The 17010-nt window shown below is 50.4% G+C and overlaps 1 protein-coding gene across 3 annotated transcripts in view; it reads left to right on the top strand.

Moving 5' to 3' along the window:
- Positions 1-12616, top strand: part of Lpin1 (lipin 1) — a 40403-nt gene extending 27787 nt beyond the window's left edge. For all 3 annotated transcript variants that reach the window (XM_013013710.1, XM_013013709.1, XM_013013708.1), the window contains 5 exons: positions 1415-1501; positions 5457-5609; positions 8343-8457; positions 9130-9233; positions 11990-12616. In XM_013013710.1, coding sequence (XP_012869164.1) covers positions 1415-1501; positions 5457-5609; positions 8343-8457; positions 9130-9233; positions 11990-12149 — 619 coding nt within the window. In that variant the 3' untranslated portion in view covers positions 12150-12616. The remainder of the gene's footprint in view (positions 1-1414; positions 1502-5456; positions 5610-8342; positions 8458-9129; positions 9234-11989) is intronic.
- The last annotated feature ends 4394 nt before the right edge of the window (positions 12617-17010 follow it).

The following is a 17010-nucleotide window of genomic DNA, read 5'->3' as shown; positions in this document are numbered from 1 at the left end:
CTGGCCTCCGCACGGGCCCTGGCCTCCGCGTGGGCCCTGGCCTCTGCGCAGGCCCTGGGGTCTGGGCGGCCCGCCCGCGGGTGGCATCTCTGTTGAGAGCTGCTCTGCAGGGCAGTCCTTGCCTCCTGGGGCGGCTGTTTGCATCTGGGTCTCCTGTCGTACCCTCCCTGGTATAGTTGCTTTTGGAAAGAGCTTTTTAAGACTGGTCAGGGGCTGGGAAGGTGGCTCAGTGGTAGAGTGCTTGCCTTGCATGCATGAGGCCCTGGGTTCGATTCCTCAGTACCACATAAGCAAAAAGAAAAAAAGCTGGAAGTGGCGCTGTGGCTCAAGTGGTAGAGTGCTAGTCTTGAGCTGAAGAGCTGAGGGACAGCGCCCAGGCCCAGAGTTCAGGCCCCACGTCCAGACCCCCCCCAAAAAAAAAAGACTGGTTAGTCCCCCTTTCCTGTGCATTGGCAAGCTTGAACCTAGGGAATGATCAGTGCCCTTCTTTGGTACCTTAGCCCTCTCTGCACAGCTCATTTGGTTCTTTGAACTTTGAGCTTTCTAGAAACTTGTGGGTCTCCTTTGTAATTTTTAAAATACTTTTTTTTTTTCACTAGTCCTGGGACTTGAACTCAGGGCCTGGGCGCTGTCCCTGAGCTTCTTTTGCTCAAGGCTGGCACTCTACCACTTGAGCCACAGCTTCACTTCTAGCTTTTTCTGAGTAGTTTATTAGAGATAAAAGTCTCACAGACTCTCCTGCCTGGGCTGGCTTTGAACTATGATAGGAACTTTGAACAGCCTTTTGAGTAGCTAGGATCACTAGCTCATGGCTTAATAATAGTCTGTAGTGTGTGTGTGTGTGTGTGTGTGTGTACACTGGGGCTTAAATATAGTCTGTAGTGTGTGTGTGTGTGTGTGTGTGTGTGTGTGTGTGTGTGTACACTGGGGCTTAAACTCTGGGCCTGGGCACTGTCTCTTAGCTTTTTCACTTAAGATTAGTGGTCTACCACTGAGCCAGTGGGGATTGAGCCCTGGCCTGGGCATTGTCCCTGAACTTCTTTTTGCTCAAGGCTAGCACTCTACTATTTGAACTATAGCACCACTTCCTGCTTTTTCCGTTTACATGGTACTGAGGAATTGAACCCAGGGCTTCGTGCATACTAGGCAGGCACACTACCGCTAAGCCACATTCCCAGCCCCTAGTTTTCCTTTCTAATTTTTTTTGCTATGTAGCCTAGGACGGCTTTGAACTCTCAATCTGCCTGCCTGCCTCAGCTTCCCAAGTACTGGGATTACAGGTGTGCGCCACTGGACTGTGAGGCCTTTGTGTTTGTATTTTTGTGAGGCATGGATGTGTTTAATCTGGACAAAAAGCCCATCCTTCCAATGACCTTATTTTATTTCTGCCCTCCCCCCCACCCCCCTGTTTTAGATCAGATACCCTTGGCCACATTTTGCCCACACTCGGGAAGGACTGGACCCACCAGGGGATCGCTAAGCTGTACCATAAAGTGAGCCAGTAAGTATGTGCGCTTGGCTCCCAGGCCCTGTGAACTGTGGCGGCCCCCCGTGCCATGCGCACAGCCTCTTCCTGCTGGCGTGGGGTGGGTGGCTTCCTGGCTTATGAAGAACGGGGCATCTAAAGCCAGGAGCAGCAGTGGGGAGTGGTGGTGGAGAGTCCTAAGTAATTCCAGACTTAAACTCAGTACCAGGCAACCAGAAAGGAGGTACAGGTGAGTCAACCGTTGTAGAAGAAATAGGTGGTATTCATGGGGTGCCAAAGATAGCCAGCCAGCCAGCCGGGATGAAGCAGGCACTTAATTGGAATGCTTTTAACACGTCGGGAAACACTTGTGGCATTGGGCTGGAGCCTCTGCAGGCCCTCCACGGAGGCCTCCCAACCTTCCCTGACCCGAGTGCAGTCCTGTCCTCTGCCGCTCGGCCTCCTCGGTAGCTTCTGGTGCTCTCTGTATTTATAGTTAATGGAAAGAAGCCTGCAAGGGTCAGGGTGCGCATTCTTTTTGACTCTGGATTAAATCTGTTTCTAGATTATTAAAAAAGCGCAGCCTGCCTGCATCCATCCTTCCTTCGTTCATTCCTTCATTTGTTCCTTCCTTTCTTTGTTCCTCCCTCTCTTCTTCCCCTTCCTTCTTCCTTTCCTGTCCTGTCCTACTGTCCTTTTTTTTTTTTTTGCTGGTACTTGAACTCAGGGCCTTCTGTTCTTGTTTGGCGTTTTCATAAAGCTAGAGCTCTACCACTTGAACCATAGCTCTACTTATGGCTTTTTGGTGGAGATAAGTATCTCATGGACTTGCCTGCCCTAACTGGCTTTGAACCTGGATCTGCAGGTCTCAGCCTCTTGAGTTAGCTAGGACTTCCAGGGGTGAGCCGCTGGCACCCAAAGCTGGTGTTCCGTCATTTGGGCCATACCTTCACAGACTTTTCTGTCCTGGCTGGCTTTGAACCTCAATCCTTAGGTCTCAAGTCTGTCTACTGATTATTTAGGATTATAGGCTCGAACCACTGGGGCTCAATATTCACAGCATTTGTTGTTATTGTTTACCTCAAATCTTTAGTTTACTATACTCATTACCCTCTGCCATAAGGAATAGAGGGACATGTTGAGTAGAAGGTTTACTGGAAGTCTTAGGGCTGGATTCCAGAAGGAGGCCCTTGGACTAAGAGCATGCCTTACTCTGAGCTTCGGCTTCCTTATCTCCAAGATGGAGGAAAGTAGACTAGATGATCCCTTAGGCCCAGTGCTGGCCATGATATGCCCTGCTGTTGGGTCAGCTTGGGGAATGGTACAGTGCGTGTCTACCACGGCTGAGTGCTGTTTTTCCAAGCTGAGCTTCAGGCAGGAGTCTGGGGAACGGGCTAGACTTGCACACCTGCAGTGCACAGGGACCATACCACAGCTGGGTAGCTCTGGTCCCACAGCTCCGGGCACTGAGGACGCCCATCGCCTCAGGGGCTTGTGATGGCGCGGGAGGTGCCTTGCTGCAGCAGGGCAGCCAGGGGCAGGTCCACGGGATGACGCTGGTGTTTTGGCATAGAGGGAAGGTGGCAGGTGAGCTGAGTCCTCATGATGAGGGGCATTCCAAAGGCAAGGGAAGGCTCCCAGTGGATGGAGCAGGGGTGAGAGATGAGCCAGTGTGTGAGGGAAAGGAGGTGCTGGAGCTGGTGGGTGGGTAAGCAGTGCCTCAGAGATGCCAGGTGCTGGTGGCTCACACCTGTAACCCTAGCTTCTTAGCAGAGATCTGAGGATCAATGTTCAACGCCAGCCAGGGTAGGAAAGTCTGTGAGACTTTTACCTCTAACCAGCAAAAAACCAGGAGTGGAGCTGTGGATCAAGTGGTAGAGCTTTAGTCTTCAGTACAAAAGCTCAGGGATAGTGCCCAGGCCCCAAGTTCAAGCCCCAAGACTGGTACCAAACCCTCCCCCCCAAACCAGACCCCCAAACTAACACATTAGAGAAACCAGAGGGCCGAGGGACTGGAAGGCCAGGCCAAGACCACGCATGGGTTTCCACGCGTCCTTTCTTCCTTAAGGGGCAGGTGACTGCCCTTCATGTTAGGACTGTGAGTGAGGACACAGAGTCCCTGCTCTTACAATACCCCCAGTGGAGGGTATTGTATTCTCTGTAGGGCACGTGGCAGTGTGGCAGGAACGTTTTTGACTGTCACGAGTGGTATGTGTTACACCATCTAGTGGGCGGAGGCCAGGAATGCTGCTCATGCCGTGTTACAGCACTGCGTCCTGGTGCAGGATCCATGGTCTCAATCCCCAATTGGAGACCCTGTCTACCTCCGCAGCTGACTGCTGCCAAAAGTCCTTGAAAAGGATGGCTCCTGGTATCCCCAGGCTGCGCGGATCGTGTCTTAGGGGATGCTCCTAGGGGCAAACATTCGGTCAGTGTAAAAGCAGGATGGAGATTGGACACAGATATCACCGCTGCTACCTAGTGGGAGTGGAGATTGCTCTTTCATCTTTTCTGCTATTTCCCCTGAGCCCCAGTGGAATTTCCGGGAACCTTGGTGGTCTCCGGGTGATGGTAGTGAAGGTTCATCGCTGACCCTTCCTGTCCTCCAGCCACCTCCGCTCTGTCATGTGCTCTACTTCTCTGGCTATTGGTTTTCTCTGCTCCTGCAGGGACAGGGTCATGCTGAGCCCACGGGCTCGCCAGCCAGTGTGGGGTTTCAGTGCGATTGGCGGAGAGTACAAGGAGCCTCAGACTTGTGCAGGGGCCATGGGTTGGCCACTGTTTGCTCTTCTGAGCACAGGGTCTTGCCCTAAGGGACAAGATTGTCGGTGGGCGTGTGCTGGCGGTCCAGGCAGCTTTCCCTGTAGGTGGAGGATTCCACCTCCAGCAGCCATGGTTCCCCTCTCACAGTAGACCATCTCCAGTTGAGGTTCCAGCTAAGTCAGGAAGGGCTTTTGTGCAGAGTAAGCACATGGAGACAACAGCTCAGGTGCATGGTTGAACTCCAAAATGGATCTGAAAATCAAGTTTGAATAAAACGAACCTTTCAGACCTTTGCAGGTGCAGCTTTGAGACTTTGATGTGAAGAGCTATGCACAGAAATGGTGATTTTTTTTCTTAAAAACTTGCATTAATTAGACAGCTGAAATACAAAGATGGTTCATTCAAAAGCCTGTTTCATATTCAGACGCAGCCCTCTGTTCCAAACAAGCTGAGAGATTGTTTTTGTCTGAAAACTTTTCCTGCTCCTTGATTTTCGAGAACGACATATTAGACAGATGTAGAGACACGGCCTCTTGTGTGGGGACAGTAAGTGGGGTGGAGTTGGTGGTCTGTATTCACCCATGTGCCAGATGCTTCTGTTCCCTGTGTGCCACACATTGCCCCAGCATGGTGTTACATCTTCCTGGAGGTAATGGATTAAAGAGAGAGAGTGAAATGAGGAACTGTGACGTAATACTAGTGATAGACACACTGAGGCAGAGCAGGCCCTGAGGGGGATGGGCAAGGGGGGAGCGTGGGAGGGAAGGTAGCCCCCACCCACCAGCTGTTCTGAGGATTACAGATGAGTCACAGTGAGTGGCATTGAAGGTCATTTTGGTTGATGTGGGGCTTGAACTCTGGGCCTGGACACTATCCCTGCGCTCTTCAGCTCAAGGCAAGTGCTCTACCACTTGAGCCACAGCACCACTTCCAGTTTTCTGGTGGTTAATTAGAGATAAGTGTTTCATGGACTTTCCTGCCCAGGCTGGCTTTCAACCGCGATCCTTAGAGCTCAGCCTCCTGAGTAGCTAGGATTATAGGCGTGAGCCACCGGTGCCCGGGTGAGGGTCATTTCTCTGCAGAAAACCCAGTGGTGTGGGGTGTGGACTCGGCAACATGGAGAACACATCCCTGCCCTTCTTCGGGAAGCAGATAGGTGTGAAGGGAGGGCGATGCCTGCCATTCAGTCTGGTGGTGCCGTTACATGTGGACGTGTTGTGTCTTTCAGGAATGGATATAAGTTTCTCTACTGCTCCGCCCGGGCCATCGGGATGGCAGACATGACGCGAGGCTACCTGCATTGGGTCAACGAGAGGGGCACCGTGCTGCCCCAGGGGCCGCTGCTGCTCAGCCCCAGCAGCCTCTTCTCCGCCCTGCACAGGTGCCGCCCTCCCCAGACACAGACCGGACCTCTGCACCTGCGTCTGCACTGTGCTTTCCCTCCCTCGCTGGATGGTTTGCAAGAACGCACAGCTTCTTCACTGGTCCCCACTTTAGAGGGGGTGCCGGGCCCACGCGGCATGTTAAATGCCGGGGCCCACCCCGCCTCTCCTGCCAGCACCTTCCCTGGGTTGCGGGGCTCTGGGGTCGAGCTCAGGTTCTTTTGCTGACGAGGGTGGCTCTCCACGGCCTGTCTCCTCTTGCTCCGCAGATGCATCTCTCTCTTATTTGGGAATCTCACTGGGACCGACTGGCTCCATTTTCCAGATAGCCTTTGTTTTGTTCTTCTACCTGGGGAAACCTCTCTCCACCCCTGCCCCTGAGAAGTTTGGCTGAGTCTTAATGGCTCTTGGAGAAACAACTCAGATTGCATCTCATGGGGAGCCTAGCCTGCTGAAGGAGCCTGTCCGGCCACGCCACCCATCTGGCCGTAGCTGCCTGGAACACACCCTTCTCTCCCGGAGTTTTAGAGTCATTGTGTATTTTAATAGTCCTCTAGGAGACCACAGACCAGTATCCACGCCCCCCTCAGCCCCCCGGCCATGTTGTAGACAGCTAAGGCAGTTCTGGCCCAGGGAGCACTGGGGACACTCTTTTCCCCTATAGTTGGATGGGGCCGTTCACCTGCTTATCAGCTTCAGGACTTCGGTCCCTGTGAAAAGGTGGAATGATCATATATTTGGTTTTTAAGACCCAACGAGGACTGGAGACATGGCTTAGTGGTAGAGTACCTGCCTAGTAAGCATGAGGCTCTGAGTTCAGACCTTAGTAAGGCCAAAACAAGCCAACCAACCCAAAAGTCCCAATGCAAGGCTTTGGCGGGTGGGATATGACTGAGTTTGAGAAGTGGATTTGGTGCTTGCTGTGCAAACAACGGAAAAGTGTGTATCTTCAGTACCAAGAGTTATCACAGCAGCATAGATCTCAAAAGCAATCCAGATGTTTTCAGGAAATTGTGTCCTGGCTATGGTGACAGCTTTGCAATATGGTGCTTTTCTTAGCATATGCTGTGTACAGTGGCCAGTATGCCAGGTGAGTGGGGCCAGTGACCTGGGCCCGTCGACAGATTCACATCATCCAGAAGCTGGGTGGGCCAAGGTCTTCACTGCTAGAGGAGAGGTTGTGTCCCATCAAGGCTTGGTAGCCTGGGACCAAGGAGGTTATTTCCTTTCTGTAGGATGTATGTCTGGGTGTCTGCCGGTCTTGGGGCTTGAACTCGAGGCCTGGACGCTGTCCTTTAGCTTTTTTTCCCCCTCAAGGATATGCTCTACCACTTGAGCCACACCTCCATTTCCAGCTTTGTGGTGATCAATTAGAGATAAGAGTTTAGAGCCGGGCACTGGTGACTCACACCTGTAATCCTAGCTATTCAGGAGGCTGAGATCTGAGGATTATGGTTCAAAGCCAGCTCAAGCAGGAAAGTCCCTGAAACTCTTATTTCCAATTAACTGCCAGAAAACTGGACATGGTGCTATGGTTCAAAGTGGTAGAATGCTAGCCTTGAGCAAAAAGAGCTCAAGGACAGTGCTCAGGCCCTGAGTTCTAGCAACTGACAAAAAAAAAAGTCTCTGGGTCTTTTCTGCCTGGGTTGACTTTGAACTGAGCAGAATCCTTTTCCAGCAGAACAAAACAGAGATCATCAGATCTCAGCCTCCTGATCGCTAGCAGTACAAGGGTGAGCCATTGGTGTCTGCCCATCAGTCTTTGTGTGATTGGATAATGAGAGCTCCTCTCCCTAGTCTTGTCTAATCTTTATTATTTTTATTTTATATCTTACTGCTCTGGATAAGCCTAGAGGCATGGCATTGAACTAAAATCATGATGGAAATCATCTTTACTAGTAATAGTGTTCGTAGGAAGTTAACTCTCTCTGTCACTGTCTCTCTCTGTATTTACTTCGATTCTAAATTTAAGAGTTTCATCCTGAGTAGATGTGGAATTTGTGTTTAAAGCCTTTTGTGTATCTGAGATGATCTTCCCACCTCAACTCAATAATGTGTTGTAGTGCAGCAATCAGTATTACATTGCTGTTGCATTGTTGGAATAACTGAGGGTCTTGTACATCACCACACTTTGCATAGTAAACAGATATCCTTGGAATATTTGCCTTTATGTTTATAGATGAGATTGGCCTGTACTTAGGGCCTACTTCTCTTTAGGGCTTTTTCCCCCGCCCCCTGTGTAGAACTGGGACTTGAGCTCAGGGCCTCTCACTGTTGCTTAGCTTTTTAACTCAAGCTGACACTTTTGACACATTTGAGCCACAGCTCCATTTCTGGCTTTTTGATGGTTAATTGGAAATAAGAGTCTTATGGCCTTTCTTGCCTGAGCTGGCTTGGAACTGAGGTCATCAGATCTCAGCTTCCTGAGCAGCTAGAATGACAGGTGTGAACCATCTTACCCAGCTTAGGCTGTGGGATTGTATAGAATGAATTTGGAGGTGTCTGCCCCCTCTCCTTTAGGCTCAGGGAGTCTTGCCCCCTAGACAGTGGGTGAGCTCTTGGGTGAACTTGATCCTTGGCCTTTCCTTTGTACTGGGGCTGCAAGTACATTCTGTTTTGTTGAGAGCTCTTTTGGTCTGGCTGGACTGTCTTCATAGCTTCCACAATTAGTTTATACTCACAAAGCTTATCCTGTCAGGCTAATCCATTACTTATTTGTTCCTTTTTAACAGAGAGGTGATTGAAAAGAAGCCAGAAAAGTTTAAAGTCCAGTGCTTGACAGACATCAAAAACCTGTTTTTCCCAAACACGGAACCCTTTTACGCTGCTTTTGGAAACCGGCCGGCGGTAAGGGTGGGGTGGGGTCTGCTTGAGCTCTGGACATTAGCCTGTGACTTGACTATGTGTCCAGTTGGCTTCCTGTCCTGTAAGGGGTGGCCTGGTAAATGCCACGTCCCTAGGCAGAGATGAAAAATGAAGTCACGCATGGCCTCTATAGTTTTCTTTGAAGGTTGGCTGCTGGGTTTGAAGCTGGGGATGGGGACAATTAAACTTCTAATTTCACTTAAAATTAGTGCAATTAGTGATGTTGAATAGCGTTAGATCCTTCCTACCAGAAGGAAAGCCCACAATGGATCTTGACCACAGTGCTGAATTGGACATCTCATGTTTGAAGAGTGGAGTAGTCTCTAGTCTCCTAGGGTATAAAATAGCCTTTGAGATTTTGTGTGTTTGGTCCAAATTTTCCGGAAAGTTCAGTAGTCTGGAGAGTACAACTTGAGTAGTAGCTGTTCATCCAGAAATTCTCCTACTTTTAAAAACGGTGACCAGATTTTCAGAGAATAACCCCGAGCATGACAGTGGGAGACCTCACTGTTTCCAGGAGCGCGGGGAGGGAGGGAGGGAGACACCTGGAGCGTACACCCCCCTCCCCACACCCACCAGATGCTCAGATTGGTCCTGAGCATGGAATCACATTCCCTCTCTAATCCACATGTCGTGTTTCCTGTACAAACACAGGATGTGTATTCCTACAAGCAAGTGGGGGTGTCCTTGAACCGCATCTTCACTGTGAACCCTAAAGGCGAGCTGGTTCAGGAGCACGCCAAGACCAACATTTCCTCGTGAGTACCACCTGCTCCCCATGGGGCTGGACCGGAGCTCCCTCCTGTCCAGAATCAAGGTTCTTTTATCCTTTTCTGCCTCTGTGTTAATTCCTGTATGTATGTATGCATGCATATGCATGCATGCATGCATGTGTCCATATTTTCTGTGCTAGACCTGGCTCTTGAACTTAAGGTCTTGCATTCCTCTCTTGGCTCTTTTGCTCCAACTTATGCTTTATCACTTGCATCACACTTCTGGATCTAGCATTTTTCTGGTTAATTGGAGATAAGAGCCTCATGAATTTGTCTGCCCAGCCTGGCTTCGAACCATGATCCTCAGATCTCAGCCTCCAGAGTAGTGAGGCTGACAGGCATCAGCCAATGGTACCTGACTACTAATTCCTTTAAAAAGATAGTGTAGCTGCCTGTATTTTGTCGTGGAATAACATCACATCCCCAAGTCATTTTCACACTGGAAATACTATCCTTTTTCTTTCCCCACGGTTGGGCTGTCTAAGGCCCACCCAGGGCAGGAAGGCCACACGTGCTTCTCAGGTGCTTTTCTTCTGCTTTCTGAGGCTGTCTTTATTAATGAATGATGTCATAAATAGCCAAAGTACCTTGGCAGAGAAATCAGTTGCCCACCCCTGGGTTAGAGCCTGTCAGGAAAGGAATGGAATGAATTCAGAAACTGGTTGTTTACATTTGCCATGTTTGGTTTGGAAGCCTACAATATGCATTAGAAATATAAGCCCATTGCGATGTGTGAAGCTGAATTTAAAGACAAAGAGCCAAGTATCTCTTCACCACGTTGTTCCTATTCCAGTGTAATTGTCAAGAATCCTGTTTGCATTTTTGGTTCGAGCTAAGTTTCTCCTAGTCAGTGTGCTAAACTAGATTACTGATGGTTTTGTTCTCAAGTTTTAGTTTTTACAGTGCTAGGGTTAAAACCCGGGGCTCCTGCCTGCTAGGTGGGTGCTCTGCCTTTAAGCTACCAGCCTCCCCAGGGGCCCCTGCGGGGAGGGGAGCATTGGGATAGTTACAGCACCATCGTGGGCTATACCGGGTTGTCAATAGAGGCCGGTGGCTGTGGGTGGCCGCGAGGAGCATACGCGTGTCCAGCCCCTCACTTGCCCATCCACTGATTTTGAGAGCTCAGAGGGCCCTGGTGCTGGCTTTAGTTGGGGTCTCAAAGAACTTTGCCCTAATGGTGCACTGCCAGAGGTGGCATACTGCGAGGGCGGCGAGGAGGAGAGGCTTTCGCTAAGGGCTGTCTGCTGGCATCCACAGTCAGAGACGGGGCCATATGTGAGAGCACGCGGTGCCTTCCTTCCCACTGTGTGTCAGGAGCAGCAGGGCCTGGGCGCTGCCTGAGCCTGGAGAGGCCGCCTGGACAGAGCCGGCCCCACCCTCCCCTCCCCGACCCGCTTGGTATGGGCAGACCCCGGGCAGAGGAGGGCCCCGCTCTCTGCCCCAGCCACAAGCCTCACACACAGGAGCCCTAAAGCCAGGAGGTATTTAAACACTTGGTTTGTTCTAATACCCAGGAAAGACACAAGCCTTGGTTTTATATGAAGATTTTCCCATTTTGTGCTGGCTCAGTTTCTCATGAGCCTGTTGGAGGCTCTTTATTACCCACGTGCACACACACACAGACACACACACACACACACCCCTTATCACATACACTATCAATGCATACTCACACACCTGTGCATACACACAAGTACACATCAGCCTATGAAAAATTAATTTTTGCCCCAGAACATGCTGAATTCCTGGAGTCTGGATTCCCAAGGCCCCTTTGGTTCCCAGCACATGGGAAGGGGGGAAGGGGAAGGGTGGGAGGTAGGGCGTGCAGGGCCGGGGCGAAGGTGGAGGGGGGCCGGCTGGTGTATCCCAGGTTGTGAGTGGAAGCATCCTCCAGGTCTGAGAAGGCAGGTTGAGTTTCAGCTTTCTAGCTGTAGCTCGGGCCATGGAACTTGCTATGCAGCATCTTCTGGGAATGGAGAAAAGGCTGTAGGAGGAGCAGTAAGAAACCCACACACTAGAAGATGAAGGACTTGAGGCTCAGAAAGGGCAAGATACTTGCCCAAGTTTACACAGCAAGGTAGGCACTGACTAATACCAAGCTTCTTGATCCCAACATGCCAGCAGGGATTTTTTTCCCCCAAGACCTATTAATGATTTGCTGTTGAGCAAACTGATCAAGTGTGCGGTACACATTATTTTATTGTTGTGTGCATTATTCTGTTTGGTACTGATATTAACAGTGCAGCCAACTGTTTTGATAATGGAGGAAACGGTGGTTTTGTGCAAGGTGACAGAGCTTGAACAAGGCCTTGACCCCAGGGCCTGTGCGTCTCTGTCTTTGGCTCCAGAGGCTGGCTTTGTCTGTGACTTCTTTCCCTCCATCCTCTGCCATGCTGATTTCCTCCCCAGATCCTCTGCGTTCTCTCCCCTTATGCATCTGGGCTGTGTGTGTGTGGGGGGGTGGGGGCTGTGAAGGACCCTGTGACCTGAATCGGGGGCGTTGTCTCTGAAGAGAATCTGCACAATCAAGTCCCCCCCACACACCCACAGAACTTCTCCTCCTTTGTAGACTCTTTGTTTCTTTTGCTTCCAGTTAATTGGTAAGATGTCCTCCTAGAAGGACTGCAGTCTTTCTCAGGGTCTGCGTGGGGCCTAGCTTCCCCCCTGCTCTGTAATGCGGCCCTGAGTCTGAGCTGCACGCCGCGTGGCCGCTGTGACACCGCTGTCCATTTTCCTTCCAGGTACGTGAGACTCTGTGAGGTGGTGGACCACGTGTTCCCACTGCTGAAGCGAGGCCATTCTTCAGACTTCCCCTGCTCCGACACCTTCAGCAACTTCACCTTCTGGAGAGAGCCGCCGCCGCCTTTTGAAAACCAGGACATTCACTCTGCCTCAGCCTGACCTGAGCCCGCGGCCCTTGTGATGGTGCCGGAGACTGGGTGTCGCCCATTAAAGAATAGGTTGTGGGGACCCCAGAGTGCCACAGTGTGGCCATTTTTCTTAGAAAGATTGAGAAGCACTCTCTTCTGCCCTACCTGCCCCACTTTGTCCGGGGTGACATTTCTAAGCTGGTGTGGGGGACAGGCCAGGAGCCGGGTGCAGTTATAATGTGTGATTGCTTCTCATGGGGGCATAATACCCACAATGCCTCGCTCACAGCCTGCCCAGGTGCTCGTTCTCAGTTGCTGCGCAGTGTGGGCAGAGAGAGCCCCGCAGAAGAGGGCTGTCTGAGCATGTCCTGCTGCGGACAGTGTCCCGTGAGGATCACCAGAAGTACATGATCTGTGGCTAAGGAGGGGCACATGCGCAGGACAGCCGCGTCCAGGCCCCCTGCCCTTGTGAGGGGCGAGGGCTGTGAGGGGCCAGTCAGACCTCGCTGGGTCTGATCTCTGGCCTTGGCCTTGTGAATGTTCCCTTGCAGTTATTTGCTGGCTAGTCTCAGTTGTAGGCCCTGAGTTCTTTAATTCTTTTGGCTAAAGCTAGCCTGCATAGTTGGCCTTTCTGTCCCCATTGTTTTTGCCTCAAGGCTGGGCTTATTTACGCCTTAACGCATCTGTGACAGAACTTTCGTTTGGAGTGCACGGTGTCTAGCTCTCAGTAACCTCTCGAAGCCTTAAAGTCGAGTAGGGGTAACTTTTTCTGAGGCAGTATTGATCAGCTCACCCGCCCAGCAAGGTGGGGCTGCTAAGGGGACTGTGAGAAGCACTTAGGCCAAATGATGACGACGTTGATTTCTTTCTTAGTTGATTTAAAGAGAAACAGTTAAGTGTTATTCTTTGTAGGCATTATTTATTGCTTTGCTCCGATTGGACTTTTCTGTTGTAAGCATTCTCGCTGTATTCTTTTGATTGCAGCTGTCGTGGTTACATTAAACAGATGAGCATGCTAGACGATCCAAAGAGACTTCTGTCTAACTGATACCCTGACCTTTAAGAATTTATAAGTACTTTATTTCCCTTAATGTTGTCCACTCAAGAACAAGGGAAACAGTACTAATTTGAGTGACATTCTCTTAAGCTAATCCTTCTTTAATAAACTGACTTGTGGTCAGAACAATGTGAAAAGTGAAGGAATTATTTTGGTAAAAGATTGTGCTTGACTTTCCAGTGTATTATTATCATTATTATTATTTTTTTAAAGAGTGTGATCCTCCCTGGACTGAAATGCTTTACTATTTAAAGTTCATTGTTAAAGTGTCACAGGGGGCCAAAGATGGAACTGTTGAACGAAATGTTATTCTTTCTGTGAAAGAAAACCCAGAGTTGCTTCCTTGGTGGGTACTTCCAGGTAGGTTCTATGAGGGACAGACCTCTCCTGCGTGGTTCACGGAGACAGCCAGAGGAATCTCAGACCGGCATAGAGACACGGGCATGCACACGTTGACTCCCTTTTGGAGGCATTAAAAAACTCCTTGGGCTTGCTCCCTAGTGCCCCCTTGAGGCCGTGTTCCCCTTCTGCCACCAGGGTGTTTTGTTTTGTTTTTGGACTTTAAGAGCTATGACCCATGTACATGCTAATGCAGCCTGCTGGGTTCGGGTGGCTTCTCCCTAGCACTTAGGAGGATGTCTGGCTGTGGGAGAGGGTGTCTGTCCCCATGCACTTTACCCCGTGTTGACCCTCTACAGGCCACAGGAGCTCTGAGCTCATGCATCGCCTCACTCTTGATTTTGATGTACCTTAAACTTCCACATCCTCCCCTTTCCCCTTCCTTAAAAAAAAAAAGCCACACTCTCAGATCTGTCAGGTTCAGTGGGAACTCTGGCCAGGCTGTGGAAGTAGCACCTGCTCGTGGCTTCTGAAAAGGATTTGTATGGGGGCAGCAGCCACCAGAGTCGGGTTGTCTGTGTGTATGCTGTAACTTGTGGCCCCAACATCATAGGCTAGAATACTGGTTTGTGGCCACGTTTCTTAATGAACCACTCTATGGCTCTGAGTATTCAGATGCTCATCACACACAATGAAAAATAGGCAGCCCTGCACAAAAATGGTTATATCTTCAAAGGTTATACCTTTCGATTTTTAGGTTCAGCTCCCTCCTTCAAAGTATATTTTCTGTACAACATTTGATCTATATTTGTAAATGCTGGAACAGTGCTGAAAATCACTGTAATATTTCATTGCATTGTGCCCAATGTGGAAGTAGAAAATACTGGAATAAACGAGATGGATCAAAGACTTCTCTGCAAACCAGCTGTGTGAATTTGTTGTTGTTGTTGTTGGTTGTGGGACTTGAACTCAGGGCTTGGGTGCTGTCCCTGAGCTCTTCCACCCACAGCTAGTGCTCTACCACTTTGAGCTATAGCACTACTTCGGTTTTCTGGTGTTTAAATTGGTGATAAGAGTCTCCTGGACTTTCCTGCCCGGGCTGGCTTTGAACTGCCACCTTCAGATCTCAGCCTCCTGAGTAGCTAGGATTCCCGGCGGGAGCCACTGGCACCTGGCTCAGTCATAATTTCTAATGCTATTTGCCAACATGGTCAGCGACTTCCTGTTGTTTTACCTGCCCGAGCCTTAGCATTTCTGGGAGAAATGGAAGCTTATTGGTCCTTGTAGGAGAACTGAGGCCCAACTCCTCACAATCTACCACAGTTCATCTCTGGACATCTGTAGCATTAATGCTGTACACTTTGGAGAAGAGCTCGTCTTGTTGGACATCGGGGAGGTATGTCGGCTCTTAACTGTGGAATACCAATTAGTGTGAGCTGCCATCTGTGCCGTCCATGCCCGCTCGCTCCTCTCGCCCTTCCTCACCCCCCTTTGGCACCCGAGGCTGCACCATGTGTGCGCCGCTGCCACAGGCCGGCAGGAGAGCCAGCGTCCCATCTTTCCTAGGACTTCACTGGTAACTTCCCCAGGTTTGGAAATGTGTTATCAGTTTGATGTTCAAACATGGATGTGCTCACCACCTTGTACTGGAGGCCTTTTCTAAAGGGGCGGTGTGCAGAGCTCCGGCAAGCGCGGGCACGGGAACACTGTGGAGGGAGAAAGTAACGTGGGTCCTTTGGAAAAAAATGAAGCAAGCTCCTAGACTCTGCCTCACTCCAGCAGGCCCGCAGTTGTAACCAGCTCCCTTTGAGAGCTGGACCCCTCTCCCCGGCCCTCCTACCTTCTGACTCAGTCTGTGTTTAGCACTAGGTCTCCATCTTGTCCTTGAACTTGGAGAAGGAGGGGAAGAGCCACCGCGTTTTTGGTTTTGATCTTCTGCTTCTAATGCCTTGCAGTCCTGTGGCATCAGAGGTGGCACTCTGGGTCACTTGCATTGTGAGCTGGCCAAGAGGCTTGTTTTCTAGAAGCCAGCCTAAGCCCAGACAGCAGCTGGTCTTGGGAGTCAGTGGAACGCACTGACCACCTGGGGGCACAATTGGTTTTGGTATGGCTGCATAGCCTTCAAAAAAAAAAAAAATCAACAACCCAAATGAAAATGCTGGCTCCACTTTAACAGAGGCCCCTGGGCTGTAATGCTAGGCTTGGAGCCCAGCCAGCTGTGGACTGCGCTTGTGGGAAGAACCGATAGTTCCTTAGTGGGGGCTGTTTTGGCCCTAAATCCTGGGGTCCAAATCATTAACTGCCTTTGAAGGGGGGAAATAGTCTGTGGCTATTTGTTTAGATCTGAAATCCATGTTGGTTTGTGACTCTCCAAGTCTCATCTCTGCCCGCCAGAGAGTCCTGGAGGAATACAAGATCCCAGGCTCTTAGGCTAGGCCTACAGAGTCAAGCAGTATTTGGGGGTCTGTCACCTGATTGAATGAGTCCTCTGAAGGAGTCTGAGGCGTGCTTGATGGAGACGCGCATGTTAGATGGAGGCTGTGTCCTTTTGCAGCTCCCAACTGACTTGCATCTAACTGGTCAGGCCAGGAATTCTAACAGCCCAGGGCTCACGCAGCCCAGCCCTCCTCTCGGGGAGGAGCATTGTTGTCCTGGTATTGGGACTTGAACTCAGGGTCTGGGTGCTGTGCCTTAGTTTTTCCACTCCAGACTGGTGTTCCACTATTTCAACCACACTTTGACTTCTGGCTTTTGGGTGGTTCCTTGGAGCTAAGAGTCTCACAGACTTTCCTGTCCAAGCTGGCCTTGAACTATGATCCTCAGATCTCAGCCTCCTGAGTAGCTAGGATTACAGGTGTGAGCCACTGGTGCCTGGCTGGAATGAACATCTTGATTCAGCCACTCTGAAGAAAAGGAGCCAAGAAATTCGCCCCGGGGGACACGGCCTGAACCCCCTTGGCTGGGCTCTCGGTTGTGAGCCACAGGACTGGGAAGGCAGTGCAGGCCAGGCAGCCGAGGGGAGGGGGGTGGGAAGGGAGGGCCATGAGAGTCCAAGGGACAGAACAGATCTGGCTGTGCCCAGATTGCTAATGGTCAGAGCCCTGAGGTGGCTTGTCACGATGCCAGGATCTTTTCACTGAGCAGGAAGCCCGTTCAGCCTGCATTGCTTCTAATGAGTTTTGCAAACAAGTGGCCTCTTCCTGTGACTCACGCTCTTCTTTTGTGCACCGGAGATTGTGGTTTGAAGTTCACATTGGAAAGTAACCACCACTTCTGCTGCTTTCTCTGCTGCTGGAACCCCAACAAGTCACATTCTTTTTTTTTTTTTGCAACAAAGAAATGTAAATGTGGGAACAGCCAGTCATATTTCTGCCCTGATTGTAAAAACATCCTTTTCCGAGATGGTCCACAGAGCCAAGCTGGGAAGAAATGGTTTATACATTTGAAGTCACACATTTGTTGGTTTGAGGGTTTCATATTTTCCTTTTGGGGAGTC

The sequence above is a fragment of the Dipodomys ordii genome, unplaced genomic scaffold, assembly GCF_000151885.1.
Source record: "Dipodomys ordii isolate 6190 unplaced genomic scaffold, Dord_2.0 Scaffold20, whole genome shotgun sequence".
In the NCBI taxonomy this organism is placed as follows: Eukaryota; Metazoa; Chordata; class Mammalia; order Rodentia; family Heteromyidae; genus Dipodomys; species Dipodomys ordii.
The sequence above is the reverse complement of the archived record's forward strand: the minus strand, read 5'-3'. Positions and strand labels throughout refer to the sequence as shown.